The sequence below is a fragment of the Onychomys torridus genome, chromosome X, assembly GCF_903995425.1.
Source record: "Onychomys torridus chromosome X, mOncTor1.1, whole genome shotgun sequence".
In the NCBI taxonomy this organism is placed as follows: Eukaryota; Metazoa; Chordata; class Mammalia; order Rodentia; family Cricetidae; genus Onychomys; species Onychomys torridus.
The window spans coordinates 2,699,970-2,727,452 of NC_050466.1; the positions used below are offsets into that span (position 1 = coordinate 2,699,970).

The 27,483-nt window shown below is 45.5% G+C and overlaps 1 protein-coding gene and 1 pseudogene across 2 annotated transcripts; both read right to left on the reverse strand.

The window, feature by feature from the left end:
- Positions 1-1,555: 1,555 nt before the first annotated feature.
- Positions 1,556-26,790, reverse strand: Tbc1d25 (TBC1 domain family member 25). Of its 2 annotated transcripts, XM_036174573.1 has the most exons (6): positions 26,390-26,790; positions 24,923-25,032; positions 23,247-23,401; positions 4,187-4,314; positions 3,787-3,975; positions 1,956-3,555 (listed from the first exon to the last, which is right to left on the reverse strand). In XM_036174573.1, exons 1-6 carry the CDS (start codon positions 26,510-26,512, stop codon positions 2,194-2,196), a joined length of 2,067 nt encoding a protein of 688 aa, XP_036030466.1. In that variant the 5' UTR covers positions 26,513-26,790; the 3' UTR covers positions 1,956-2,193. The 2 variants fall into 2 exon arrangements, with proteins under 2 accessions (XP_036030467.1, XP_036030466.1); XM_036174574.1 differs by lacking the exons at positions 23,247-23,401; positions 26,390-26,790 and having other exon boundaries at positions 1,556-3,555; positions 24,923-24,981.
- On the reverse strand, positions 6,540-9,242 carry LOC118573910 (annotated as a pseudogene).
- Positions 26,791-27,483: the final 693 nt, after the last annotated feature.

The following is a 27,483-nucleotide window of genomic DNA, read 5'->3' on the forward strand; positions in this document are numbered from 1 at the left end:
CACATAAAATTAACATTAAAGCCAATCATGGTGGCACAAGCCTTTAATCCCAGCACTCAGGAGGCAAAGGCAGGCGGATCTCTGTGAGTTCGAGGCCAGCCTGGTCTACAGAGTGAGTTCCAGGACAGCTTGAAATAATAAATCAGAATACATTAATAATAGAACATACCCCGTAGGGTGTCAGCTGTGTCCTGATGAAAGGAACACATGAAGCCCCCAGAAAGCCCTTGAACCCTTATGTACGGCCTCTCCAAGCCCCTTATTCACAGTGTACACTTGGTACATTCACAGTGTTCAAATACCCTGGACACAAAAAGATAGCATGCTCCTGCTCTCCAAGTGACTAATCCTTCCCCACCAATACTGGGGGGTGATAAGAACCTTTTAAGGGTCACCCTCAGTGTTACATGGTGATGTGGGGGAGGGGACAGATAAGATCTTTTCCTTGATGTCCCATCATCTCTGCTAACATAACTTCTAGTCAGACCTTGCACAGCTAGGTCATGACTTGGTGAGCCCAGTTAGCTCATCTACTATCTATCATATATCCTTAGCATGGGACAGTTTCCTTGTGAGAAAGCTCCTCCACATTCTGATTAGGTAAGTAGGGAATAGTGATTGTCTTTTTTAGAGACAGCTTTTTCCCTCTGTGGCCCAAGCTAGACTTGAACTGGTGACTCTCCTTTAATCTCCCAGGTAGCTGGGAATTATGTGCACGCCACTGCAGTCTGATCAAGGACCTGATTTTTTTTTTTAGTTTCATTTTATTTTATATGAATGTGTGTTTTTCTTGTATGCATATATGTATGCCATGTGCATGCTTAGTGGCCACAGAGGTCAGAAGGGAGTTAGATCCTCTAGTACTGGAGTTATGGATCGTTCTGGGCCACCATGTTGGTGCTGGGAACTAAATGCAGGTCCTCTGTAAGAGTAATGAATAGTTAGCCACTGAGCCATCACTCAGCCCCAAGGACCTTATTTTTATCATTATCTTGCAAATACTTTTAGGGTTCAAGTTTTATCAGTGTTTGATTTTTCTTATCCATATTAGTGGCAATATGCTGAAATGGTTAAGACAGGCGTCCATCAGCTGGAAACCTAGCTTAGGGCTCTAAGCATGGCATGGCATAGTCCCACAAGCTGGTTCCAAAGCATGTGGAAAGCAAGAAACCTTAGAGCCCTGCTTAGGGCTGCCAGCATCATGCTCTGGAAGGTCCACAAAGAGTCTAGATCCTAGAAATGATGAGTGGCCTAAATGTTTTTCTCTTTAGGCCATAAACTCACAGTTTTTGTAATAAATATTGCCTCTTTCTTTTCTTTTTCTTTTTTCTTCCTGGGACAGGGTTGCTCTGTGTAGTTTTGGTGCCTGTCCTGGATCTCACTCTGTAGACCAGGCTGGCCTCACACTCATAAATATCCACCTGGCTCTGCCTCCTGAGTGCTGGGATTAAAGGCTCTTTTCTTTTTCTTTCTTTTTTTTGAGACAGAGTTTCTTGGTATAACAGCTCTGGCTGTCCTGGAACTTACTCTGTAGACCAGGCTGGCCTTGAACTCAGAGATTCTTCTGCCTCTGCCTTCCGAGTGCTGGGATTAGAGGCTTGTGCCACATCTGGCACAAATCTTGCCTTTTTTGGGCTAGAAACGCTCTCTTCCTCATCTTTTTGTGCCTGTCCTGAAATAACATCCACAGCTATCAAATAGACCTTTATATTCCAGGTAGACAGATATACCCCCCCCCCCCAAAAAAAAAACCAACCAAGCAACCAAACAAACAGATTTAGCCTTTTCTAGAGCAGTCCCTGGGCCGGGTTCACCAATAACTGGTTTTCAACAGCCACTCTCCTTGTGGCAGAGAAAGCAGGCGCCACCCTAAACCAACTGAGTTATTTCAGTCCCATCAACTAAAGAGCCCACAGTAACTTCTACAACATCCAGGAAGTAAAGAAATACACATGCCACAGTGACCTTTGTGTGTGCAAAGAATAATAGGTTTAGAAACAAAACAAAACCAGAAAAGAGGTCATGCCTCTGTGGGCAGTGCCAACAGTGAGTCACACACACACAAACCCAGGGAGAGAGAGTCCCAGGCTCCAACATGTCTAGGGATGGCAGGCAGGGAATAATGTCTTGTGTGTAGGCCCTCAATGCAAAGAATGGAGTACCACTGGGGTTGGAAAGCTGGAAGGGTTACAGTCAAGATGGAGCTGTGGCCTCGGCCCCCTCCTCAGAGTCCCACACTTCAGACTGCAGGTAATCAGCGAAGAGAGCCTTGGCCCTGCGCAAGACACGCCCTAGGTGGTGTTTACGCACCAGGCGGTCAAAATGCATGGCTAGCTCGTTGTAATCCAGCCCATTGCGCATGATGTGGTCACGGTGTTCCAGGAGGATAGCCAGGCAGAGGAAGAGCATGAACGGGTTCCCTCGGCCAAACTCCTGGGGTGGGGGAAGGCCCACTGGAGGTGGGGGTAGGGCCTTCCCTGGATCTCTGGGAGAACCAATATCTTGCATCAAGGGGGATCCTACAGCTAGGTCAGCAGAAGGAGAAGCCTCCTGGGTAGATGGAGGAGATGAAGAAGATGGGGAGTCAGGCCGAGAAGAGGAGGAGAGGAGCGGGTCTGAGGAGTTCAGCAAGGGCTCAGAGAGGGATTTGGAGCTAATGAGGGTAGCTGGGTGGGCAAGTTGGACTAAAAAGTCCTTCTTGGGGCCCATGTTATCCCTGAGTTGCTGGAGACCATCCAGGCTGGCTTGTCTCAGGAGGCGTCCCCCACCACTAGGTCCCTGGCTAGATGTCGCTAAGTGGACAACAGCATCTTCAAAAGCACTGCCTCCTCCTCCACCAGCAGGCCTCAGCATGTGCCTCTGACGTACTGGCCGTCCCCTGTGGCTACCAAAGCCAGTGTCTGCCACTTGGCTGGGAGGTCCAACAAGCTCCACTTCATGTTCAGGAGGGTCAGGGGGCAGTGAACTCCAGGTGACCTCTAGCATTCGGAGAGCATCATCGAAGGCAAACTCACGCTTAAGCTCCAGCAGCAGCCAGCGGTAACAGAAAAAGAGGTCATCAGCACCCGCTTCTTGCAGATACTGGTAGAAGTCTGGGTCAGCATGTCTCAAAAGCAGCTTGAGGTGGGCAAACTTGGTGGCCATGGCACGACAATCAGGATGGAAGTTGGCAGCCAGGCGCTTCATGATGCCACAAAAACACACAAAGGCATGGCCCTCATGGTCCATGACAGCAAGGATGGGCGACGCCAGGTCGCTCATGCCCTGGCAGTAGGAAACTTGTGGATGGGTAACAGCATAGGTAGTGAGCAGGTCATGGAGGGCCCGTAGGTGTGGGCCATCCTCAGGCCCCGCATAGTAGGGATGGGCTCGGTCCGTACGAAGCACATCCTTGAGGACTGTGCTGCGGATGAATTCCAGGTCCTCGGGGTCCGCTCGCTGGGCCCACTCACTTTTGAGCTGCTCGTACTCTCGACTCTTGCGTTTCATGTAGTCCATCCGCTCCCGGCCTGTCAGCCCATCTGGGTACACATTCAGGAGGTAGCGCCAGACCACCTGGCCAGGGACAACAGGAAATGAGGCTGAGCTTCATACCAGGCCAATTAGTCACCCGCCCCCTGTCTCTCGTGGCTTCTGCCTGCCTTCCTGCCACCGAACTACCTAAAATAGAACCTCCTTCCTTGGAATCTTTCTACCCTACCTATGACAGTGTGTTCCACTGAATGTATCTCATGCGCTACCACTGACCACAGAGTGACGGGTACAGTGAGTGACTGAGGGGCTCACTTTTCGAAGCGAAGGCTCCACACCGCCGTGATAGATCCGCAATCGCAGCTCCTCAGGACGGGAGAGCTGGCCTTCATGATTCAGGTATGTGTGAAACTCAGCATCACTCAGAGGTGGTTTGAAAGGCTTGATATCTTCTCCATATGACCAACTCAGCACCTGCTGGACCTTAGACAACGTACGGCCCACCTGGGAAGGAAGGAGGAAGAGAAGCTACAGGTCAAAAATAAAAATAAAATAAAATAAAATAAAACAAAACCAAAACAGAACAAACAAACAAAGAAGCTGCAGGTCCCTGTGCAGGATAGGGCAGAGGCCAATCAGCAAGCTCTGGAATGGGAGTTCTAGATAGGCCCTTCCCTCCAAGCACAGCTGGAGCCCCCCAGTCTCCTGAAATCACCTGAGAGAGGATGGATTGTGTAAAAGGCAAGGCAGCTGTCGTCAGTGAGGAACGCTTCTCAGCCAGTAGCACATCGGATCCAATGACATCTTTGGGGCTAATTATATCCCAGTCTTCCAGCAATGGGCCTGAGCACACAGAGTGAAGCGCCATGAGAACAGGGATGTGAACCCAGATCACACGGCTGGGTTCCTTTTCTAAAGCCCAGCTACCCGCAGGGCAGAAACGATGTCTATTCCCTCTTCCCTGCATCATCCAAATCTTAAAAAAAAATCAGACAGGAATAGTTCTTATGTGGGAGATGTTTCACAAAATGGCAGGGAAGCCTTTAATATTTTAATGATTTAAATAATATTTATTGCAAGGCACCAAGCAAGAGATTAACCTTAACAAATAATGTCCATTGAGCCTGGTAGTGCAGGCCTGTAATCTCAGTTACTCTGGAGGCTGAGGTAGGAAGAGGCAAAGTTCAAGACCAGTGCCTGGGCTATATGAGACTCTATCTCATTTTTAAAAAACACTTGAGGGCCTGGTGGTGCATGTCTTTAATCCTAGCACTTGGGAGGCAGAGGCAGGTGAGTTCGAGGCCAGCCTGGGCTACAGAGTGAGTTCCAGGACAGCCAGAGCTAAACAGAGAAACCCTGTCTCAAAACAAACAAACAAATACAAACAAACAAACAAACTTGAGGGCCAATGAGATGGCTCAGTGTGTAAAGGCACTTGCCACCAAGCCTGATAAGCAGAGTTCAGTCTCTGGAACCCACATGGTAGAAGTTGTCCTCTGACCTTCATACACACTGTGACATGCACATACCCATTACCCACCCAATAAAAAGAAAATAAATCAGTTCCTTATACTTGGTTCTATGGAGTACTAGCTAGCATGCTTTTCTTTTTTAAAGATTTATTTATTATGCATACAGAAGAGGGCGCCAAATCTCATTACAGATGATGGTGAGCCACCATGTGGGTGCTGGGAATTGAACTCAGGACCTCTGGAAGAGCAGTCAGTGCTCTTAACCTCTGAGCCATCTCTCCAGCCCCAGCTAGTATTCTTTTTAAAATATATTTGTGTGTGTGTGGAGGGGACAATCCTGGGGAATCAAAACCAGGACATTGCATGTTCTATGCAAGGGCTCCATTGCTGAGCAACATTAGGAGGCCTTTTAAAAAACTTGTTTTGAAACGTGTCTCTAAGTTACCCAAGCCAGCCCTGAACTTATTCTAGACCAGGTAGGCCTTGAACCAACCTATGCCTCAGCATCCCAAATACCTGGAATTAAAGGACTATAGGTGTGTGCCACCTCCCTTGGAATTATCATTCTTTTTGATGAGGAAATGGGTCTACAGATATTGGATCAAGGCCCCGTACCTAGTGACTGAAAGAAGTCGAATGTGAAGTCCAGGCCCAAGTCTGAGAGCCTACACTCCTCATCTCAAATTCATATAGTTCTCCCAGCAAAGTGATAAAGGTGCTATTAGCATTCCCATTTTACAGAAAATGACCAAAAGGGTCTGCATCAACTGGGTGGTGACCAAGAGTCTAGAGCAAGGCAATGGTAGATTCCTATTCCTAGGATCATAGTCTCATCTAGCTTACCCCAGAGCCCAGATACCTTAGAACGAGTGTTAGTGGAGAGGTATGTTGTGCACGTTAGACAAAGGAAACCATTCTAGGCTTGACCCTAGCTGCCCCAGCTCATGAAACATCAGCAGAGCTTTCTTCCTTCTCTATCTTAGGTCCCCCTTGCATCCTTTTGGTTTAGTTTTGTTCTTTTGGAAACGAAGTTTTCTAAGTTAGCATACAAAGTGATGGGCTTCATGATGACATCTCCATAAACACACATAAACATGCTGCATTCCTCTTCTCCCTCACTCTTGCCATCCCATCCACCTTGCCTCTTCTTGCTGCTCTCCTGTTTCATGGCACAGGCACTTTGTTATCCTCGCCCCCTTCCCTTAAGAGCACTTCCTCATCTCTCTTCTCACTTCAAATATGATGTGGCTGCAGCAGCAATAAGTTCAATAAGTTCAAGAACCCTTTTTAAATTTAAAATTAAAGAGAACTTTTATATGTGCATAGGTTTTTGCCTGCATGTATGCATACACGCCTGGTACCTGGGGAGGCCAGAGAGGACATCACATCTCTTGGGACTGGAGTTATAGACAGTGGTAAGCTGCCATGTAGGTGTTGGGAATTGAACCTGGGTCCTCTGGAAGAGCAGCCAGTGCTCTTAACTGCTGAGCCATGACTGCAGCCCAGCAAGATTTTCTTTCTTTCTTTCTTTCTTTCTTTTTTTTTTTTAACAGATCCTGCCTCAAGTTTATCTGTAAAAACAGCATGGGATCTTGATCATCTGCAAATAGTGTGTAGGTGTGTCAAACCAGTCCATCTGTCTGGCAGACAGAAACCTTTTCTATGGGGCCTTCACAGGGGCCTGGGCACCTTTGGGAGCATGAGCTGGAGCTGAGGCCTCTGCCTTGGTTTGAGCCTTGGGCTTTGGTTGGCAGAGCCTACGACCCTTGGCCATGGAGCTTCTAATCTGCTTCCCGAGCTTGGGGTGAGCGATGAAAGCAAGGCGGCTGAGCTTGCGGCTGGGGCCCTTCGGCATCTTGGGCTTAACCACCTCGGGCTTCACGAGGGCCTTGATGGTCTCTGCATGCACACTCACTGCCTTTGTGTTGTTGGCCTGCATCTTCTTCAGGCCTTTGTTGTTGTACTTCTTGGCAATGCACATGTTCCTCAGGAATTTGGGGTCCACCCCCTTGAGAGATTCGTATCTTTGCAACTGGGGTTTCTTGATACCATTTTTGTGCCATTTTCAAGATTGGTTGTGTGTGGTGTGGTTCTTGGACTTGTCGGAACAGTAACCGGTGGCTCCAAGATTTTCTTTTACTTTTAATTATGTGTATGAGGATGTGTCTTTATGGAGGTATATACAGGTGAGTGTAGATGCCTGCAAAGTTAGAAGTCTTGGATTCTCCTGGGGCTAGAGGTGGTGAGCCACCATATATGGGTGCTGGGAACCGAACTCAGATCCCCTGAAAGAATAGCAAACTCTCTTTTTTTTCATGGCTTTTGTTTGTTTGGATTTTTTTTAAGGATTTATTTATTTATTATGTATACAGTATGTATGACTGCAGGCCAGAAGAGGGCACCAGATCTTATTACAGATGGTTGTGAGCCACCATGTGGTTGCTGGGAATTGAACTCAGGACCTCTGGAAGAGCAGCCAGTGCTCTTCACCTCTGAGCCATCTCTCCAGCTCCTTGTTTGGTTTTTTGAGACAAGGTTTCTCTGTGTAGTTTTGGTGCCTGTCCTGGATCTTGGACACAGAGATCCGCTCTGCCTCCAGAGTACTTTGACTAAAGGTGTGTGCCACCACTGCCTGGTTTGTACTCTTTTTTAAAGGGCTTATTTTCTTTTGAATTATGTGTGTATATATGTGTGCATGTGTTAGGGTATGTGCATGTGAAAGTGGAGATACACCTGGAATTTAGGAGATGGTCTCCTATCCTCTGGAGCTAGAATTATCATCAGTCATGAGCCATCAGTCAAAGGGTGCTAGGAACCGAACTTGGGGCCTCTGGAAGAGCAATATGCTGCTCTTAACCAGTTAGCCATCTCTCTAGACTTTTTTTTTTTTTCCTTCTTCGAGACAGGGTTTCTCTGTGAAACAGTGTCCTGGCTGTCCTGGAACTCACTCTATAGACCAGGTGGCCTCGAACTCAGAGAGATTTGCCTGCCTGTGTTTCCCGAGTGAGTGCTAGGATTAAAGGCATGCGCCACCACCTCCTGGCTAGCCTCATTTTTTAAAGATTTATTTTTTTACTATGAATACAGTACTTCTGTCTGCAAGCATGCCTGCATGCCACAAGAGGGCACCAGATCTCTTTATAGATGGGTATAAGCCACCATGTGGTTGCTGGGAATTGAACTTGGAACCTCTGGAAGAACAGCCAGTGAATGCTCTTAACCTCTGAGCTGTCTCACCAGCCCCAGCCTCTTTTTTTTTTTTTTTTAATTTAAAGTTGCATTTAGGGGTTGGGGATTTAGCTCAGTGGTAGAGCACTTGCCTAGCAAGCACAAGGCCCTGGTTCGATCCTCAGCTCAAAAAAAATCAAAACAAAACAAAAAAACAAAAGCCGCTCTAACAAATCTCCATCTGTCTTTGCCGGGCAGTGGTGGCACACACCTTTAGTCCCAGCACTCGAGTTCCAGAAAAGGCGCAAAGCCATACAGAGAAACCCTGTCTCAAAAAAAAAAAAAAAAAAAAAAAAAAAAAAAAAAAAAAAAAATGAAGAGAGTAAAAAGATCAGGTAAAGATCTTAGAATTGGGCAACAAGTATGACAGAAATTTTTCTGAAGTTAAAGAAATGGCTCACCAAGGGACTGGAGAGATGGCTCAATGGTTAAGATTATCGGTTGTTCTAAAGGACTCAGGTTCAACTCCCAACACCCAGATGGCAGCTCACAACTACCAGTAACTCTAGTTCCAAGTAATCTGACCCTTTCTTCTGGCTTCTACAGACACTGCATATACACGGAACATAGATGCATGCAGACAAGGCCAGGCGGTGATGGCACACGCCTTTAATCCCAGCACTGGGAGGCAGAGGCAGGCAGATCTCTGTGAGTTTGAGGCCAGCCTGGTCTACAAAGGGAGTTCCAGGAAAGGCACAAAAGTACACAGAGAAACCCTGTCTTGAAAAACAAAAACAAAAACAAACAAACAACAAACAAACAAACACATATATGCAGACAAAACACCCATACACATAAAATAAATAAATCTCAAAAACTTAAAAATAACCTAAGACCATTTTAGGCCAGGTGTGCTGTCAGATGCCTTTAATCTCTGCACTTGGGAGGCAGAGGCAAGCAGTTCACTGAGTTCAAGACCAGCATGGTCTACATAGTGAGGACAACCGGGGCTGTAGCCCTGGTTGGTTTAGAACTTGTTATATACACTAGGCTGGCTTCAAACTCACAGAAGCTGCCTGCTTCTACCTCTTGACTGCTGGGATTAAAGACATGTACTACCAAATCAGGCATATTATACTACATTAAAGTGCATTTCTATTTATTTAAAATCAAAGTAGCCAGGTGGCAGTGGCGCATGCCTTTAATCCCAGCACTCAGGAGGCAGAGCCAGGCGGATCTCTGTGAGTTCAAGACCAGCCTGGTCTACAGAGAGTGTTCCAGGACAGGCATCAAAACTACACAGAGAAACCCTGTCTTGAAAAACCAAACAACAACAACAACAAATCAAAGTGTAGCAACCACCATGCATAGTGGCATATATCTGTAATCACAACACTCAGGAGACTGAAACAGGATGACTGCTTTGAGTTTGGGCTACACAGTAAATTAAAGGCCAGCCAGCCTAAGATATATGGTAAAACCCTGTTTCAAAACAACAAAAAGAAAGTCACTGTTAAGCATCTAAAAACTTGCTGGGACTCGGTTCTCTGCTTCTAGGGAACCCAACACACTCTTCTGCCTTCCTTGGACACCAGGCATGCACATGGTTCACATACATACAAGCAGGCACACAGACACGGAAAATTAAAACCTTTAAAAATGCATAAATTAACCTGGGTATAGTAGTACACATGTTTAATCCCAGCACTAGGGAGACAGAGGCAGGAGGACCTCTATGAGTTTGAGACCAGCCTGGTCTACAGAGTGAGTTCCAGGACAGCCAGGGCGACACAGAGAAACCCTGTCTCAAAAAACCAACCAAGATGGGAGCTCTCAGCTACTGCTTCAGCACCAATCCTGCCTGCAACCATGATAGTCATGGATTCTAATTCTCTGAAACTGTAAGTACCTAATATTTTTTTTTGTTTTTTTGAGACTACTTTCCTTTTTATAACCACCTGTAATTCTAGTTCCAGGGCCATCTTCCAGCCATCCCAGGTACCTGCATGCAGATGGTACACATACATACACTCAAAGCATATATACAGTCACATAAAATAATAAATATTTTGAGTTTGTTTTTTTTTTCAGACAGGGTTTCTCTGTATATCCCTGGCAGTCCTAGAACTCACTCAGTAGATCAGGCTGGCCTAGAACTCACATAGATCTGCCTGCTTCTGCCTTCTGAGTGCTAGAATTAAAGGTGTGAGCCACCACTACCTGACTTATAAAATAATAACTATTTTAAATCTATTTTAAAATAAAAGGCTTAAAACTAAGCTGGGTTTAAAACTCAAGTCCAAGTAGAACAAAAGACCTCAACATAATCCAGATGCACTGAACCTGATAGAAGAGGAAGTCGGGGTTGGGGATTTAGCTCAGTGGTAGAGCGCTTGCCTAGCAAGCACAAGACCCTGGGTTCGGTCCTCAGCTTAAAAAAAAAAAAAAAGAGGAAGTCGGAAATAATCTCAAACACACTGGCACAGGAGACAACTTCCTGAACAGAACACCAATAGCACATGAACTCAAATTGACAATTAATATATGGGATCTCATGAAACTGAAAAGTTTCTGTAAGGCAAAGGACACTGTCAATAGGACAAAACAGCAGCCTACAGAATGGGAAAAGATCTTCAACAACTCCACATCTGACAGAGGCCTGATCTCCAAAATATATAAAGAACTCAAGAAACTAGACATCAAAATACCAAATAATCCAGTTTTAAAAATGGGCTACAGACCTAAAAAGAGAATTCTCAACAGAAGAATCTCAAATGTCCCAGAAACACTTAAGATGTTCAACATCCTTAGCTATCAGGGAAATGCAAGTCAAAATGACCCTGAGATTCTATCTTACTACTGTCAGAATGGCTAAGACCAAAACCACAGAAGACAGCTTATGCTGGAGAGGATGTGGAGCAAGGGGAACACTCCTCCATTGCTGGTGGGAGTCAAACTTGTACAGCCACTTTGGAAATCAGTGTTATGGTTTCTCAGAAAGCTGGGAATCATCTACCTCAAGACCCAGCTACATCACCCTCGGGCATATACCCAATGGATGCTCAATCATACCACAAGGACACTTGCTCAACTATGTTCATAGCAGCATTACTCATAATAGCCAGAACCTGGAAACAACCTAGATGCCCCTCAACCAAGAAATGGATAAAGAAAGTGTGGTAATTTACACAATGGAGTATTGCTCAGCTGTTAAAAACAATGACATCAGGAAATTTGCAGGCAAATGGATAGAACTAGAAAAAAATCATCCTGAGTGGGGTAACCCAGACACAGAAAGACAAACATGGTATGTACTCACTCATAAGTGGGTATTAGCTGTAAAAATAAAGGATAACGAGCCGGGCAGTGGTGGCACACCCTTTAATCCCAGTACTCGGGAGGCAGAGGCAGGTAGATCTCGGTGAGTTCGAGGCCAGCCTGGTCTACAGAGCTAGTCTAGGACAGGCTCCAAAACTACACAGAGAAACCCTGTCTCAAAAAAACAAACAAACAAATAAATAAAATAAAATAAAATAAAAATAAAGGATAACTATGCTATAATCCACAGACCCAGAGAGACTAGGTAACAAGAAGGGTTCATGGGGGGACACCCATATCTCCCTGGGAAGGGGAGATCGAAGAGATCTCAGAAGTGGCCTGAGGGCGGGTGGGGATGGGAACAGGAGCGATCAGGTGGGGCAGATGGAGGGGAGAGTACTGAAAGGAGACTCCTGGGAAGGAGGGGCATTTCAGGGTCAGGTAAAAACCTGGGGCAAGGGAATTTCCCAGGAATCTACAAGGATGACCCCAGCTAAGACTCCTAGCAATAGGGGATACATAGCCTGAACTGGCCTCTCCTGTGACCAGATTGGTGCCTGGCCCAACTGTCCTCAGAGAGGCTTCATCCAGCAACTGATGGAAAGAGATGCAGACCCACAGCCTAACATTAGGCAGAGTTCAGGGAGTCCTGCAGAAGAGGAGGAGAACGGATTGTAGGAACCAGAGGGGTCAAGGACAGCACAAGAAAACTCACAGAATCGGGGCTGGAGAGATGGCTCAGAGGTTAAGAGCTGACTGCTCTTCCAGAGGTCCTGGGTTCAATTCCCAGCAACCACATGGTGGCTCACAACCATCTGTAATGAGATCTGGCGCCCTCTTCTGTATACATAATAAATAAATAAATCTTAAAAAACAACAACAAAAAACCCTCACAGCATCAACTGACCTGGGCTCACAGGGGCTCACAGAGACTGAACCGACAACCAGGGAGGCTGCCTGGGACTGACCTAAACCCTCTCTCTGTATGTGACAGTTGTGGAGCTTGGTCCTCCTGTGGGACTCCTAACAGGAACAGGGGCTGTCTGCGACTCTTTTACTTAGTCTTACTGTAAGTTGATATTGCACGTTTTGTTGATACTCATGGGAGACTTGCTTTTTTCCTAAACAGAAGCAGAGGAATAAGTAGATGGGAGTGGGGTGAGGGTGGGAACAGAAGGGGGTCACAAGGGAGGGACTGAGAGGAGAGGAGGGAGGGAAAACTTCAGCCAGGATGTAAAACAAATAAATAAACAAATTCATATAAAAATTAAGCTGGGTGTAGTGGCTCATGCTTGTGACCCCAGTACTTGGCAGGATGAACTTAGGAAGACTATCACAAGTTTGAGGCCAACATGGGCTACATAATGAATCCAAAGCTGGCATAGGATGTATAGTGAGAACTTTTCTTTTTTTTTTCTTTTTTGCCAGAGCTGAGGACCGAACCCAGGGCCTTGCACTTGCTAGGCAAGCGCTCTACCACTGAGCTAAACCCTCAACCCCCATACTTTTTCTTTCTTTTTAAAAAATATTATTTGCCAGGTAGTGGTGGCACACACCTTTACTCCCAGCACTCGGGAGGCAGAGGCAGGCAGATCTTTGAGTTGGGGGACAGCCTGGTCTACAGAGTGAGTTCCAGGACAGCCAGGACTGTTACACAGAGAAACCCTGTAATTATAATGCAGAGAAAATTGCTATCACAAATGTCCAAATTGGTTCTGGGTCTTAGCTTGATAATCTACCATGATGTCAAGGTGACAAAAGTGGGCTTCTCAGATAGTCGGTCTCCCACATGCTCACAACATGATTGTTGCTTTCAGAAACATGAAAATGATCAAGGGGCTGGAGAGATGGCTCAGCTTTTCTGAGCACCAGCTATGCTCCCAGAGGACCTGAGTTCAATTCCCAGCACCTACATGGCAGCTTACAACCATCTATAACTCCAGTCCCAAGGGATCCAATGCTCTCTGCTGTCCTCCCTGGGCAGTGGACATGCACATGGTACACATGTATACATGCAGGCAAAAACCCATACACAGAAAATAAATAAGAAAAGAAAAACAATCTCAAGAATGACATTAACATTCATACTACAAGGTCCATATACTGGACAGTATTTTTTTTGAGCTGAGGATCGAACCCAGGGCCTTGTGCTTGCCAGGCAAGCGCTCTACCACTGAGCTAAATCCCCAACCCCACTGGACAGTATTAATAGTATAACACATAGAGCATAAACCAGTTGGATATAAATATGAATATACTGTCATGTTCCTACATATGAATAAATTTGTACATTTGTTTGTAAATGAAGAACCCAGAAATATGAAAAATTGTACGCTTACAACCTAGACACATATTTCTGAATGTATTAGGGCCGGTAGCCACTTTGACCCTTTGCCCTGCATTCTCCCAGGTAAGGAGAAAGAAATTTAAAGGAATCTTGAATTAACACCCTGTAATCAGAGGTTGTAAACACCAGCCCTTGGAATGCACTCCCCAAGGGGTTGTAAATCTAAAGAGAATTGCACTCTCCAGAGAAATGTTCTTTTCCTAGGTCATAAACCACAACTCCAGGCGCCATACTTCCCAGAGGCTGTACCCCCTGCACTGGTCCTTCTCTATAAAAAGATGTTTAAGGCCCCTTCTTGGGGTCACAGAACCAAATAATTTTCTGTGGTCCTGGCTAGCTAGAAATTTTTGTTCCCCACAGTTTTTTATCCCCCACCAAACAGGGTTTCTCTGTGTATCCTGGACTGTCCTGGAACTCCCTTTGGAGACCAGGTTGGCCTCGAACTCACAGAGATCCGCCTGGCTCTGCCTCCCCAGTGCTGGGATTAAAGGCGCGTGCCACCACTGCCCAGCTGACTCTAGCTTTTTTAAAAACCATTTTCATTTATGTGATACTGAGAATGAGAATCAAACCCAGGTTCTCAAGCATGCTAGGCTACTCTACCACTAAGCTATATCAATGGCCTTCATGTTCACTTTTTATTATGATTTTAGTACTACGCATTGAATTCAGGGGCTAGCAAATGCTAGGCAAACGCTCAACTATTAAGCTACATCCCAAGCCCAACACCCCACCCCCACTTTTTACTTGCTCAGGCTGGCCCTGAACTCAACTATCGCCTAGGAAGGTCTGATCTTGCAAACCTTAAGCCTTCGGAGCCTCATTTTTATTTTAAATAAGGTGAATGTGTTTACTAAACAGTTTCTTGCAGGTCCTTCAAGAAATTCCTTTTCCCAAGGTCAGGCATTTAGACAAAGTATTTCCTCAGGGGCTTGAAGATAGCTCCCACAGCTTAAAAGGAAATCATTCAAGCTCCCCCATTAACATATGACTGTGGTGCCTACTAGCACGTCAAGCCTCTAGGCTCCCTCAGTCCCTATTCACAAGCCCATACCCTCAACTCACTGGCTCCTTTTTTCCGCAGGTACCTGGTCAAATTTAACCCAGGAGAACCCCCCAACCCTACCACAATTGCTTCTCTCTGCTTTTCCAAGACAGCCTTGGCAGTTTGGGAAAAAAACTTTCCCTTTTCATCCACAGTATAGTTATTTGGGTTTCTTTGCTGTATCCCATTCATTTCTCTTTTAAAAATTTAAATTTTTTTAATTGAGTGTCTCTGTGTGGATGCCAGTGCCAACTGAGGCCAGAGGCTTCAGATGGCAATGAAGCTGGGGCTATAGACAGTTGTGAGCCACCCGACATGGGTGCTGGGAACCCAACTTGAGTCCTCTGCTAAAGAAGTACACTCTCTTAATCACTAAGCCATTTTTCTAGCCCCTAAATTGTTTCTTTAAAAAATTTTAGCCGGGCAGTGGTGGCGCATACCTGTAAACCAGCACTCTGGAGGCAGAGGCAGGCGGATCTCTGTGAGTTTGAGACCAGCCTGGGCTACAGAGCTAGTCCAGGACAGGCTCCAAAGCTACAGAGAAACCCTGTCTCGTGAAAAAAAAAATAACTCCAAGGCTTTTGATCCCAGCACTTGGGAGGCAGAGGCAGGAAAGCAGATCTCTGAGTTTCAGGCCAGCCTGGGCTATATAGAGAGACCCTGTCTCAACAACCCCCCACTCCCAAATGTAACTCCAATAAAATTGTCATCAAGATTTTTTTTTTTTTTTGATCCAGAGTCTCTCTACCTAACACTGCCTGTCCTGGATCTCACTGGGTGGACCTTGAACGCACAGAAATCTGTCTGCCTGCCTAGTGTTGGGATTTAAAGCCATGCCCCACCATGCCAACAGGATTTTTTTTAAAAAACAAAGTCTCATTATGTAGCCACAGTTGGTGTAAAATTAGTATGTAGACACTGGGCAGCAGTGGTGGCGTGCCTTTAATCCCATCACTTGGGAGGCAGAGGCAGGTGGATCTCTGTGAGTTTAAGGCCAGCCTGGGCTACAGAGTGAGTTCCAGGACAGCCAGAGCTACACAGAGAAACCTTGTCTAAAACAAAAACAAAAACAAAAACAAAAACAAAAACAAAAACAAAAACACCACCACCAAAATAAACCGGTATGTAGACCAAGGCTGGCTTCCCCAAGCTTGAATTAGAGGCATGTGCTACTGCACCTAGTGCTGTTAAATAAGAACAGGGGCTGGGAAGATGGCTCAATTAATTGGTGAAGGGCTGGACAAGTTTGGCTCTCTGCCACTGGCATAATAAGCCAGGGCTAGGTTAGGGAGATGGCTCAGTAAAGTCTGATGACCTGAGTTCTAGCCTCAAAAAGCCAGATGTTGTGGTACACATCTGTAATCCCAGCACTCCTAGGACTAGATGGATGGTAGAAAAAAGGAGAATTGCCTGGAAGGTCATGGGCCAGCTAGCCTGGGGTATGCAGCACAGCAAGAGAAAAAAAGACCCTGCCTCAATGAAGTGGAAGGAGAGACCTTTTCTTAAAAAACCATCCTCTGGCTTTCCCGTGTGTGTCATGGTACACACACACACACACACACACACACACACACAGAGCTAGGTAATCACAACACTGGAGAAACAAAACCAGAAGTATCCACAGGACTTGCTGGCCAGCCACCTAGCCCATCAGTGAGTACCAGGTTTATTAAGAGACCCTGTCTGAAAAAGTAAGGTGGGGGAGTTATTGAGGAAAACAAGCAACATTGACCTCTGGCCTCCAAACATATGCAAACGAGCTTGCACGTATCTACACAAATACACACATGAACACATACAAGAAGAATACATTTGTAAGATCTTCATGTAGGGCTGGGAAGATACCTCAGTGGAACAGTGCTTGTCTACCATGTGCAAGGCCCTAGGTTCCATTCCCAGCACTGAAAAAACAAAACAAAACAAAACAAAACAAAACAAAACAAACAAACAAACAAAAAACCCAGAAGGGCTGGAGAGATGGCTCAGTGGTTAAGAGCACTGGCTGTCCTTCTAGAGGTCCTGAGTTCAATTCCCAGCAACCACATGGTGGTTCACAACCATCTGTAATGAGATCTGGTGCCCTCTTCTGGCCTGCAGGCATACATGCTGTATACATAATAAATAAATAAATCTCAAAAAGAAAAAACCCAGAAAATAACATTTTTACGAAAGAAAACACTAAGTCTATCATAACCTGAATGTGGTGGTCTATACCTGTAACCTTAGCACTTGGAAGCTGAGGCAGGAAGATCTTAGTTTAAGGCTAGCCTGAACTACACAGTGAGAGACCTGTCTCCAAGAAACAAAAAGGAACACACACCAAGTCCAACATACAGCCAATGAGATGGGTCAACAGGCAGAGGGGCTTGTCACCAAGTCTGGGGACCCGGTTCAACCCCCAGAACCCACATGGTAGAAGGACAAAGTCCCACAAGTTGTCCTCTATGTACCATGAATGCCATGGCATGCATGTGTGTACTCGTTCATGGAAGATGGCTCAGTAGGTAGATGACCTAAATTCAACCTCCAAAACTCACAATGATAGAAAGAGAGAACTGACTTCTGGAAGTTGTCCCGACTTCCACATGCACTCTCTGTGGTATGTTTGTAAGCATATACATACATCTAAACACACAAACAAAATACATAAAATATAATGTAAATTTAAGGCAACTCATTTTTTATTCCTCTTGTAGCTTCAGGGAGCTGTTTCTTTCTCAATAAACTTTGCTTGCTTAGTCCTTTTAAAAATGTTTGTAAATAAGCCGGGCAGTGGTAATGCACGCCTTTAATCCCAACACTCGGGAGGCAGAGGCAGGCGGATCTCTGTGAGTTTGAGGTCAACCTGATCTCCAAAGTGAGTTCCAGGAAAGGCACAAAGCCACACAGAGAAACCCTGTCTTGAAAAACCAAAAAAAAAAAAAAAAAAAAAAAAGGTTTGTAAATAAAGAGATCACAGTAAGAAACTCAAGACTCCAGAAACAGACCATGCACACACAGGAACCTGGCAACTAATATTGGAAACAATGAGGAAAGAAAAGGAGTGATTCAGCAATAACAGGAGGGTTCATTCCTGGACATTTATTTTATTATTTTTTAATGTGGATGGATGTTTTGCTTGCATGCAGAAGAGGGGATATGATTCCCTGAAACTGGAGTTATAGTTAGCCTCCATGGGTGCTGGGATCGAACCTGAGTCCTCTGCAAGAGCAGCATTCAGAACTATTAACCCCTTCACTATCTGTCCAGCCCAAGAGTTAATTTTGTTTGTTTGTTTGTTTGTTTGTTTTTGTTTTTCAAGACAGGAGTTCTCTGTGTTGCTTTGGTGCCTGGTCCTAGACCAGGTTAGCCTCTAACTCACAGAGGCCCGCCTGCCTCTGCCTCCGGAATGCTGGGATTAAAGGTGCACAGCACCACCGCCTGGCAACAGTTAATTAACTCTTTAATTTGTGCCTTGTCTGTGTTGATGCAAGATTGTAAAACATCAGAAAGGAACTTCTGCCCTCCGGGGTTCTCCCATTGTGCTGTAAGCCTGTAGTTAAGACCTCCTCCCTCCTTCAATAAATGGCATTCAAAACAAAGGAAAGAAAGAAAAAAGAAAGAAAGGAAGGAAGGAATAAAGGAAAGGAAAGGAAAGGAAAGGAAGAAAGACAGACAGAAAGAAAGAAAGAAAGAAAGAAAGAAAGAAAGAAAGAAAGAAAGGAGGGAGGGAGGGAGGGAGGGAGGGAAAGAAAAGAAAAGAAAAGAAAGAAAGAAGGAAAGAAGGAAGGAAGGAAAGGAAAGAAAGAAGGAAGGAAAGAAAGAAAGGAGGGAGGGAGGGAGGGAAAGAAAGAAAGGAAGGAAGGAAGAAGGAAGGAAAGAAGGAAAGAAAGAAGGAAGGAAAGAAATTGAAGACAGCGATGTTCTAAAACAGGAAGTGGTGATAGTGTCATGGGCCTATGAGGATGCTGGACTAAAGTTTATCAAATTGTGCAAGCAGGAATTGTATACTATATGAATTATCTGTCAATAAAGATCTTACAAAAATTATTTTATGAGTGGCTTATTTGCATGTATGTCTGTGCATGCAGTAGTACCCTTGGAGACCAGAAGATAATGTCAGGATCCCCTGGAACTGGAGTTAAAGTGTTCCAAACTGCCATGTGGGTCCTGAGAACTGAACCCAGGTTCTATGGAAGAACAGCCTGTACTCTTAACTGATGAGCCATCTCTCTAGCCCATGGAAAACTTTTTTCCCTCCGAGACAGTTTCTCTGTGTAGCCCTTGTCCTGGAACTTGCTCTGTAGACCACGCTGACTTAGAACCAGGAGATCCACCTGCCTCTACCACTCAAGTGCTGCAATTAAAGGCATGTGCCGCCTCCACCACCCAGCTTGAAAAAAATATTTTGTTTGGCTTTTTGAAACAGGGTTGTGAGAGCCAAAGTTACATTTTAAGTTGTAATCACTATCTCTAAGAGATCCCTGAAACAAAAATGCCTCTGATCTGCAAGCCCCTTGCCCAAGGACAGAGAGCTCCTGAAATGCTGGAGGCTGTGGTTTAGGGGAGATAACAAGCCCCATGTTTTTATTCCTCTAAACAAGTCTGTTTGATTTATCTGCACTGGCTGTGCTTGATCCCTCGTGGGCGGGAAGTTCACAGGCAGAAAACACATCAGGATGTACACTTGCCTCTGACTGGACCTGATAGGAAATCCAATGAATTAGTGAATTAGGGGTTTTTCTTCTTAAACTGCTGCAAACTGTGCTTCTGGGCTATTTCCTGGGAACCTGGGTATTGACCTGGCCAGAGCCCATCCACCTGGCCAGTATTTAAATCTTGCTTTGAATTTGGTTTTAGTTTTAAACTGTGACAGTGGGCTTTTTTTTTTTTTTTTTTTTGGTTTTTCAAGACAGGGTTTCTCTGTATAGTTTTGGTGTCTGTCCTGGATCTCACTCTGTAGACCAGGCTGGCCTGGAACTCACAGAGATCCGTCTGGCTCTGCCTCCCAAGTGCTGGGATTAAAGGCATGAACTACCACGGCCCAGCGGGTTTATTCTTAATCAGTGGGATTAACAGGGTTTCTCTGAGTAACATCCCTGGCTGTCCTGGAATTCACTTTATAGACCAGGTTGGCCTGAAGTCAGATCCACCTGCCTCTGCCTCCGGAGTGCTGGGATTAAAGGCATGTGCCACCACTGCCCAGCTAAAGATAACTTTTGGGTTAGGGAGATAACTCAGTTGGTAAAGTGACTGTCACATAATCATGAGGCCCTGAGTGCGGATCCCTGGTAATCCCTAGACCCCACATTAAATGAGAGGCACAGTGATATATGCCTATAATCCCAGCTCCTGGGGAGTAGGGCAGGAAGGTCCAAGGGCTTGCTGACCAGCCAATGTAGCCAACTAGTGATCTCCGTATTCAGTGAGAAATCTATTTCAAAAATAAGATGGATGTAATGGAGAAACTCAATGCACCCTGCACTCCCACACACGCACCCACACATGAACACAGAAGCAGAAAAAGAAGCTTTTCAAGGGCGGGTCGGTGATGGTGCACTCCTGTAATCCCAGCACTAGGGAGGCAGAGGCAGGTGGATCTCTATGAGTTTGAAGCCAGCCTGGTCTACAGAGCTAGTCCAGGACAGGCTCCAAAGCTACACAAAGAAACCCTGTCGGGGGTGGAGGGGAGAAGCTTTTCAAAATGTGCTTCTGGGGGTTGGGAATTTAGCTCAGTGGTAGAGCGCTTGCCTAGCAAGCGCCCAAGCGCAAGGCCCTGGGTTTGGTCCTCATCTGGGGGCGGGGAATGCTTCTGTGAGAGAGGTCCAATGACTCTATGCTCTATTGGCACCTTCTCAGTTCTTATGCAGTTGGCTTTCCTTGTGCTTACTTAGTCAGAAAGACTTTATTGTTTCAACACTACTACTGTTTCCACTTTAGAGGTGAGGGAACCGAGGCCTGGGAAATGACTGGCTGACTTTTCTCTCAATTCTTTCTTCTTCTTCCTCTATTTCCTCCTGCTTTTCTTTCTTTATCCTTCTCTCCCTCTTTCTCTATTTAAAGCTGTCAAGAATTTTTTTTGTTTCTGTTTTTTGTTCTTGGAGACAGGGTTTCTCTGTGTAGCTTTGCGACTTTCCTGGAACTCCCTTTGGAGACCAGGCTGGCCTCGAACTCACAGAGATCTGACTGCCTCTGCCTCCCAAGTGCTGGGATAAAAAAGGCATGTGCCATCAGGCCTGACCCCTGCCAGTCTAAACAAACCCAAAACATCACAGAGGCAAACTGTTCTGAAAAGACCCTGGGACCACATCATCAACTGCCTGAGTTCAAATTTTGCTCTTCCACTGTGATCTATGTAACATGGACAAATCTTAGACCTCTCTAGGCCTGTTTCTTCATCTATTTTCTGGAAAAATAATAATCCCTCTTCTGTAAGAGACCAGGCTGGCTTCAAACTCACATAGATCTGCCTGTCTCTGCCTCAGGAGTGCTGGGATTAAAGGTGTGCACCATCCCAGCTCTGTAGATTATCTTGACAATTAACTATGTTCATTAAATGGCCCAGGTATTCCATGTAGCTATTTATGATGACCACAATGTCAATAAAATCCCTCAGTCATCCAAATGTGTACAATAGTTCTCTAAGGCTGAGAACTATATGACTCCATAACATTTTATTAAAAAACAAAACAAGAGCTGGAGAGATGGCTCAGAGGTGAAGAGCATTGACTGCTCTTCCAGAGGTCCTGAGTTCGATTCCCAGCAACCACATGGCTCACAACCATCTGTAATGAGATCTTGTGCCCTCTTCTGGCCTGCAGTCATACATGCTGTATACATAATAAATACATCTTAAACAAAACAAAACAAAAAAACTTAAAACAAAACAAAACAAAAAACTTGCCCGAGTTGGCAAGATGGTTCAGTGGGTGAAGATACTTGCTGCTAAGCCTGAGTATGATCCCCAGGATTCACCTGATAGGTGAGAACTGACTGACTACAAGTTGTACTCTAACCTCCACATATGTATTATGGCATACATGTGCAAGTGTGCACATGTATACAAACACATACACACAGACACACACACACCAAAGCATGTCTTTAATCCCAGCACTTGGGAGGCAGAGGCAGGCGGACCTCTGTGAGTTCGAGGTCAGCCTGGTCTACAGAGTGAGTTCCAGGACAGGCAGGGATACACAGAGAAACCCTGTCTTGAAAAATCAACCCCCTCCCAAAAAAAAAACCAAACCAAAAACATTTGCTGAGTGTGGAGTGCTTGTATTCCCAGTTATTCATAAGGCTGAGGGGAAAAACTACTACGCTTTAGGTCAGTCTAGGAAACTTAGTGAGACCTATCTTAAAAGGGGTAAAGTGCAGTTCAGTGGTATGACACTTGCCTAGCAAACATATGGCCTGGTAGCAGATTCTTAGTAACAAACCAAAACAAAACAAACAATCCAACAATATAGGTGGGTCCTATCTAGACAGGAGGATCACGGTAAGTTTGATGCCAGCCAGGGCTATATTCCACAACTGCTTAAAAAAAAATGCCAAAACCAAAGCCAAATTCCAACTCATAATGTTCAAAACAGAATTCACTGGGTGGCGCTGGAGAGACAGTACAAAAGAAACCGGCTGCTTTTCTAGAGCACCAGGGTTTCATTCCCAGCATGCAGGAGGTGACTCACCACCACCTGTAATTTCAGTTCAGGGCATCCTATGCCCTCTTGCGTCCTCCTCAGGTACCAAGCATGCATGTAGTGCACAGGGACACATGCAGGCAAAGCATCCTATATGTAAAACAAAAACAAAAACAAAAACCCACTACCACCACCAAAACACTACCAGAATGCACTGAGCTGATGTGTAGCTCCATGACACAGAGTTTGCCTAATGCGAGTGAGCAAAGCCTATCTTTCAAGTCTGGCAGCCGTCATCCAGAACCCTTTTCTGTCATATTTGCTTTATTTTACTCCTTCTGCATGTGAACACGTTTTCATAAAATTATTTGGAAACACCATAAATTTTACCCCTTCATACTTAAATGGGTTTTCCCCAGGAGCACCGATATTTTCCTTCAACAGCCCTGAAAACATTACTATATTGCTATGTTTTCAAATGAATTGCCAATGTGATAAGATAGGTTGAATATTCCTCATTTGAAAATTCAAAACCCCAAACTTGAATTATTTTGTAGTTTTGTTTTGAGACAGGGTTGCCTTTGTAGCTAAGGCTAGCCTTGAACTTGAGTTTAAAATACATAACTACCATTATTATAAAAAATTTGGGGGGGATTACTGATGATCGAACCCAGATCTTCAGATACAATTTTTAAAAAACCAAGTCCCTGTGGTTTACCAAGAGTGTCCTGTAAGGGGCTGAATTATCATATGTGGGAAACACTGGATCTCCAAGCAGTAGCCCTCAGGCACCGGGTACTCACTGTCCTCTGAGGGCCGAATGTCTACACGCAACTGCAGGTAAGGTTTGGAGGCAGTGGCGAAAGCTGTGCTGAGGTCCCAATCAGAAAGGAGGGAGAGGAAAACTTCCTGTCCTAGACGGTCTCGCGCCAGGTAGCTGATGCCAAAGTTCTTCTTCCTGGACAAAGGATATGAGGGAGCTCTTGGGATCCCCAGTTCCCCAGCAGCTTCAGGAACAGTTTACAAAACGAGGAAGGTAATGTGAAAAGTACTGAAAACAACTTCCTTCTATTTGCTGGGGACTATGCTAAGGATTATGGGTAGCCTGAGGTTAGGTCATGAATATCCACTTTGTTACACAAACACAGAAACAGATACACACCTGCTGATATATGGAGGGCACACTGAAAACTGGTAAAATGTTGGTCCCTCTGGGGATGGTAACAGTGTAGTTGAGGGACAGAAGTGGGAAGAAAGCAGCCTTTTTACTACATTAAAAAAAAGAGCAGTCCGTATGTTTGTTATTTTTCTCAACAGAATGTTAATGCACAAATGTACAATAGCAACTAAGAATTTACTCTTTACTTGTGCAACTATAAAAAGAAGTATTTTGTGTGATGATCACTGTAAACCAAGGATCATCCTAAATATCCATCAACTTCATACTTTTGTTTTTGTTTTTTTCGAAACAGGGTTTCTCTGTGTAACAACCCTGCCTGTCCTGGAACTTGATTTGTAGACCAGGCTGGCCTCAAACTCACAGAGATCTGCCTGAGTGCCCGGATTAGAGGGATGGACTACCACATCCCGCTTAATTTCATACTATTTAAATTAGTTACCACAGGGCTGGAGAGATGACACAGTGGTTAAGAGCATTGGCTGCTCTTCCAGAGGACCCAGGTTCAATTCCCAGCACCCACATGGCAGCTCACAACTGTCTGTAACTCCAGTTCCAGGGGATCTGACACCTTACACCAATGCACATAAAATATATATGTTAAATAAATTTTTAAAAATTTGTTACCACAGTCATATATTCCTCCAGAATAACCTATCACCATAAGATAACCATAACATCTGCCCCCAAGAGATATCAACTCTCAGCTATCAAATTGACAAATTTTGCACTGTCTTATAAAAAGCACTGTTTGTGAGGACCTAACAATTTTTATTATTATTATTTTCTTTCTTCCTTTTGAGAGAGTTTCATTATGTAGCCTAGGGTGGCCTTGCATCTCCTGTCTCAGTGTTCAGAGTGCTTGGTGAAACAAACCTTTTATTTTATTTTGCTTTTTTGAAAGAAGGTTTGTGTATCCCTAGCTGTCTTGGAACTCATCATGTAAGTAGGCTGGCCTTGAACTGTCAGAGATCTGCCTGTCTTTGCCTCCAGAGTGCTAAGACTAAGGGTGTGGACCACCACATCCAGCAAAACATTTTCTATGCTGCTGCTGAGGCTGTATTGGTGAAACTTGTCTGGAGAGCCATTTTGGAAACATTTGTTGAAAGTTTGAAAAACATACACCCTGTAGCCCAAAGTACTTCTGCTAGTTTATCTTATGACATTTCCCAAATACTCCAAGCAAGATACATATATTCACTGTGGAATTATTTGAAGAAAAACAAATGAACAACAAAACCAAAGCACAAATGCCAGGCAGATGCTGTTGAGATGAACGGCCTGCTTCATCCTCCCACTCACCCATTCAAGTCAAAGGCTCGGATGAGGATGTGCTGCAACACGTCCAGTGAGGTGATCTGAGGATCCACAGCAAAAGAGCGGAACTCAGGTGACAAGAAGCTCTCACATTTCTAGAGAAAGAAGACAAGGGGTAGGCCATGAGGGGCCACATCCCCATTCCCATTTGGAAGAGTGGGTAAGGTACAGAGCAGTAGAAGGCAGGGTCAAAGGGGTGGCAGGGACCAAGATTTAGATGGGATGCTCTTGGCTTTTGTTCTCTGTGAGGGGAAGGCACAGGCAGCTTCTGGGCAAAGAAAGAATGGATGTCCTTAGAATTTTACAGAGTCCGTATGTCTGCTCTGCAAAACAGACAAGCAGGAACGAAGCCTACTGCAATAGTCCAGATGTCCAATCTTTCTAGATTCCCTTAAATATGGTTGCCAGAATCATCATGTCCAGTCTGATCACAATAACATCGGTCCCCCATACTGCAATCAATCAAGCAAATCTACCTGTAACACTCCAACGCTTAAATCTTTTCAACGGCAAAATGAGGGTACCAAGCTAGCCCTGTCTCCACTCAGATTTATTTTGAACTTTATGTTCTAGTAGTACCAAACTGTTGGGAGTTACCTTGACTACATCCTTCTTCCAAAGGTTTGTGTCTGCTGATCACCCTTGGTCTGAACTCTCTCTAAATCTTTGCCTTAGAGTGTTATTACACTGAAGGGATCTGTTGACCTTTTCATCACTGCCAGTGCCACCACTACAGTCTGAGCTTGCTCGAATTATTGCAACAAGTTCCTTCCTCAGACTATGCATCACAGACTGACCACCTGCCCTTCTCCAACATTATGGGAACCTACAGGAACATACCAAACTCATCCCCACCTTCCAGCCTTTACTCTTGCTGTTCCTTCTACCTAGAACTCTTCTCCCACCTTAGATGCACATAGCTGACTCTTTATTCGGATCTCTGTGACTTCAATCCTCATTGGGGGATTTTCCCTTACGACTTTGGGTAAAGATCCTAACCTTTCCTATTATTTTCTCATGAAACTTGCTGGTGTCCAAAACATATCATTTAACTGTTTTTGTCCCCCCTCCCACAAGCACGTGGGCTCAGGGGTGGGGACATTCACTCTCCCAAATGTTGACTGACTTCAGGACTCCCTCTTCTGACAGCAACAGCACCTCCCTTATTCCTCTGGACTCCAGAGGCCCCTCCTCTAACCCTACAAACTATCTCTCTACCCGCAGGCTCCATCCCTCCACTCCATCAGCCCCAGTCCCCTCTATTTCGTTATACACCCAAGGATATGTCCCCAAGACCCATGTCTTCATCCCCCCATCATTCTGCTCTCAAACCTCGGCCCCGTCACCAAGTAACACCCCAAATTTCAGGTCCTGCCCTCTATCCTATGACAGCCACCATCTTTTCGTCCACTGGGTGCCCAGGCAGGCTGGCCGACCAGCCGCCAGCCTCACCTTGACTCGGACCCGTACCACCTCTCGCTCCTCCTCCTCAGCCGCCGCTGCCGCCTGGGCACCCCCGACGGGTGGGGGCGCTGCAGAGCCTGCCATGTCTGAGGCCGGGGAGGTTGTTGCCATCCCGCCGCTACTGTCCTCGCTGTCCTGGTGACAGCGGACAGTTGCCCCCTTCCCCAACGAACACTCTATACTGTGCGGGCGCCCGCGGCCCCACCTTGCGCAGGCGCACAGGGTACCGTACGACCCTGCCCCTCCCACCTGGCCTGGAGGTCGCCTCTGAGCATGCGCCTAGAGTGCTCATGCCAGGAACCCCGCCCCCCAAAGACATGAATTTTGCTTTTTATTGCTTATGTGCAAGTGCCTGCTTAGGTCCCGCCTGTCCTGGTCCCGTGGCGCGGTTGTTTTGGCAGTCTACTTCCGGTTTCATGAACCGGCGTGTTAAACTGACGACGGGTTCAAGAAAGAGAAGAGGGCGGGGAGGAAGCCACAGCGTGGTGACATCAACGTTCCAGGACCGGGTCGGAATTGCCACGTGCCTCGGGTGACAGATTATGTCATCGGTTTCAAACACTTCCCTTCAAATGAATACCCTGAAGGGGCAAAAAAATAAAAAAAATAAAAAATAAAAAAATTCTTCAAAGAATTTTGTATTTAGTTTTCTGTGTGTTTTTACAGAATCCCGCTAGTTTTACCTGGTTAATTGGAACTTCAGGGTGTTTTGTTTTAACCTCAGACTTCCAAGGGCTTATTAGATGTGAACCGCCTTCCCCGTGCCCACCTTCCAAAATCTCTCTCTTCTCTTTTTTTAGGGGGCGGGGTGTTTGTTTTTCGAGACAGGGTTTCTCTGTGTAGTTTGGGTGCCTGTCCTGGAACTCTGTAGACCAGGCTGGCCTCGAGTTCACAGAGCTCTACCTGCCTCTGCCTCCTGAGTGCTGGGATTAAAGGCGTGTGCCACCACCGCCTGTCCCATAATCTCTTAATAAATAATTTACACTTAAATTCAAGGAACTGGCATGCCTTTAATACAAGCACACAGGAGGCAGAGGCAGGCAAATCCAAGGTCAAGGCCAGCCAGGGCTACACAGAGAAAT

What these genes read in the sequence shown, in the direction of transcription:
- Tbc1d25 (XM_036174573.1), bottom strand. Translation starts at nt 26,512, where the DNA reads ATGGCAACAACCTCCCCGGCCTCAGACATGGCAGGCTCTGCAGCGCCC. An exon ending in CGAGCCTTTGACTTGAATGG is followed by an intron (nt 23,402 to 24,922) that starts GTGAGTGGGAGG and finishes TCCTTTGTCCAG; the next exon opens with GAAGAAGAACTTTGGCATCA. An exon ending in CACAATCCATCCTCTCTCAG is followed by an intron (nt 3,976 to 4,186) that starts GTGATTTCAGGA and finishes CTTCCTTCCCAG; the next exon opens with GTGGGCCGTACGTTGTCTAA.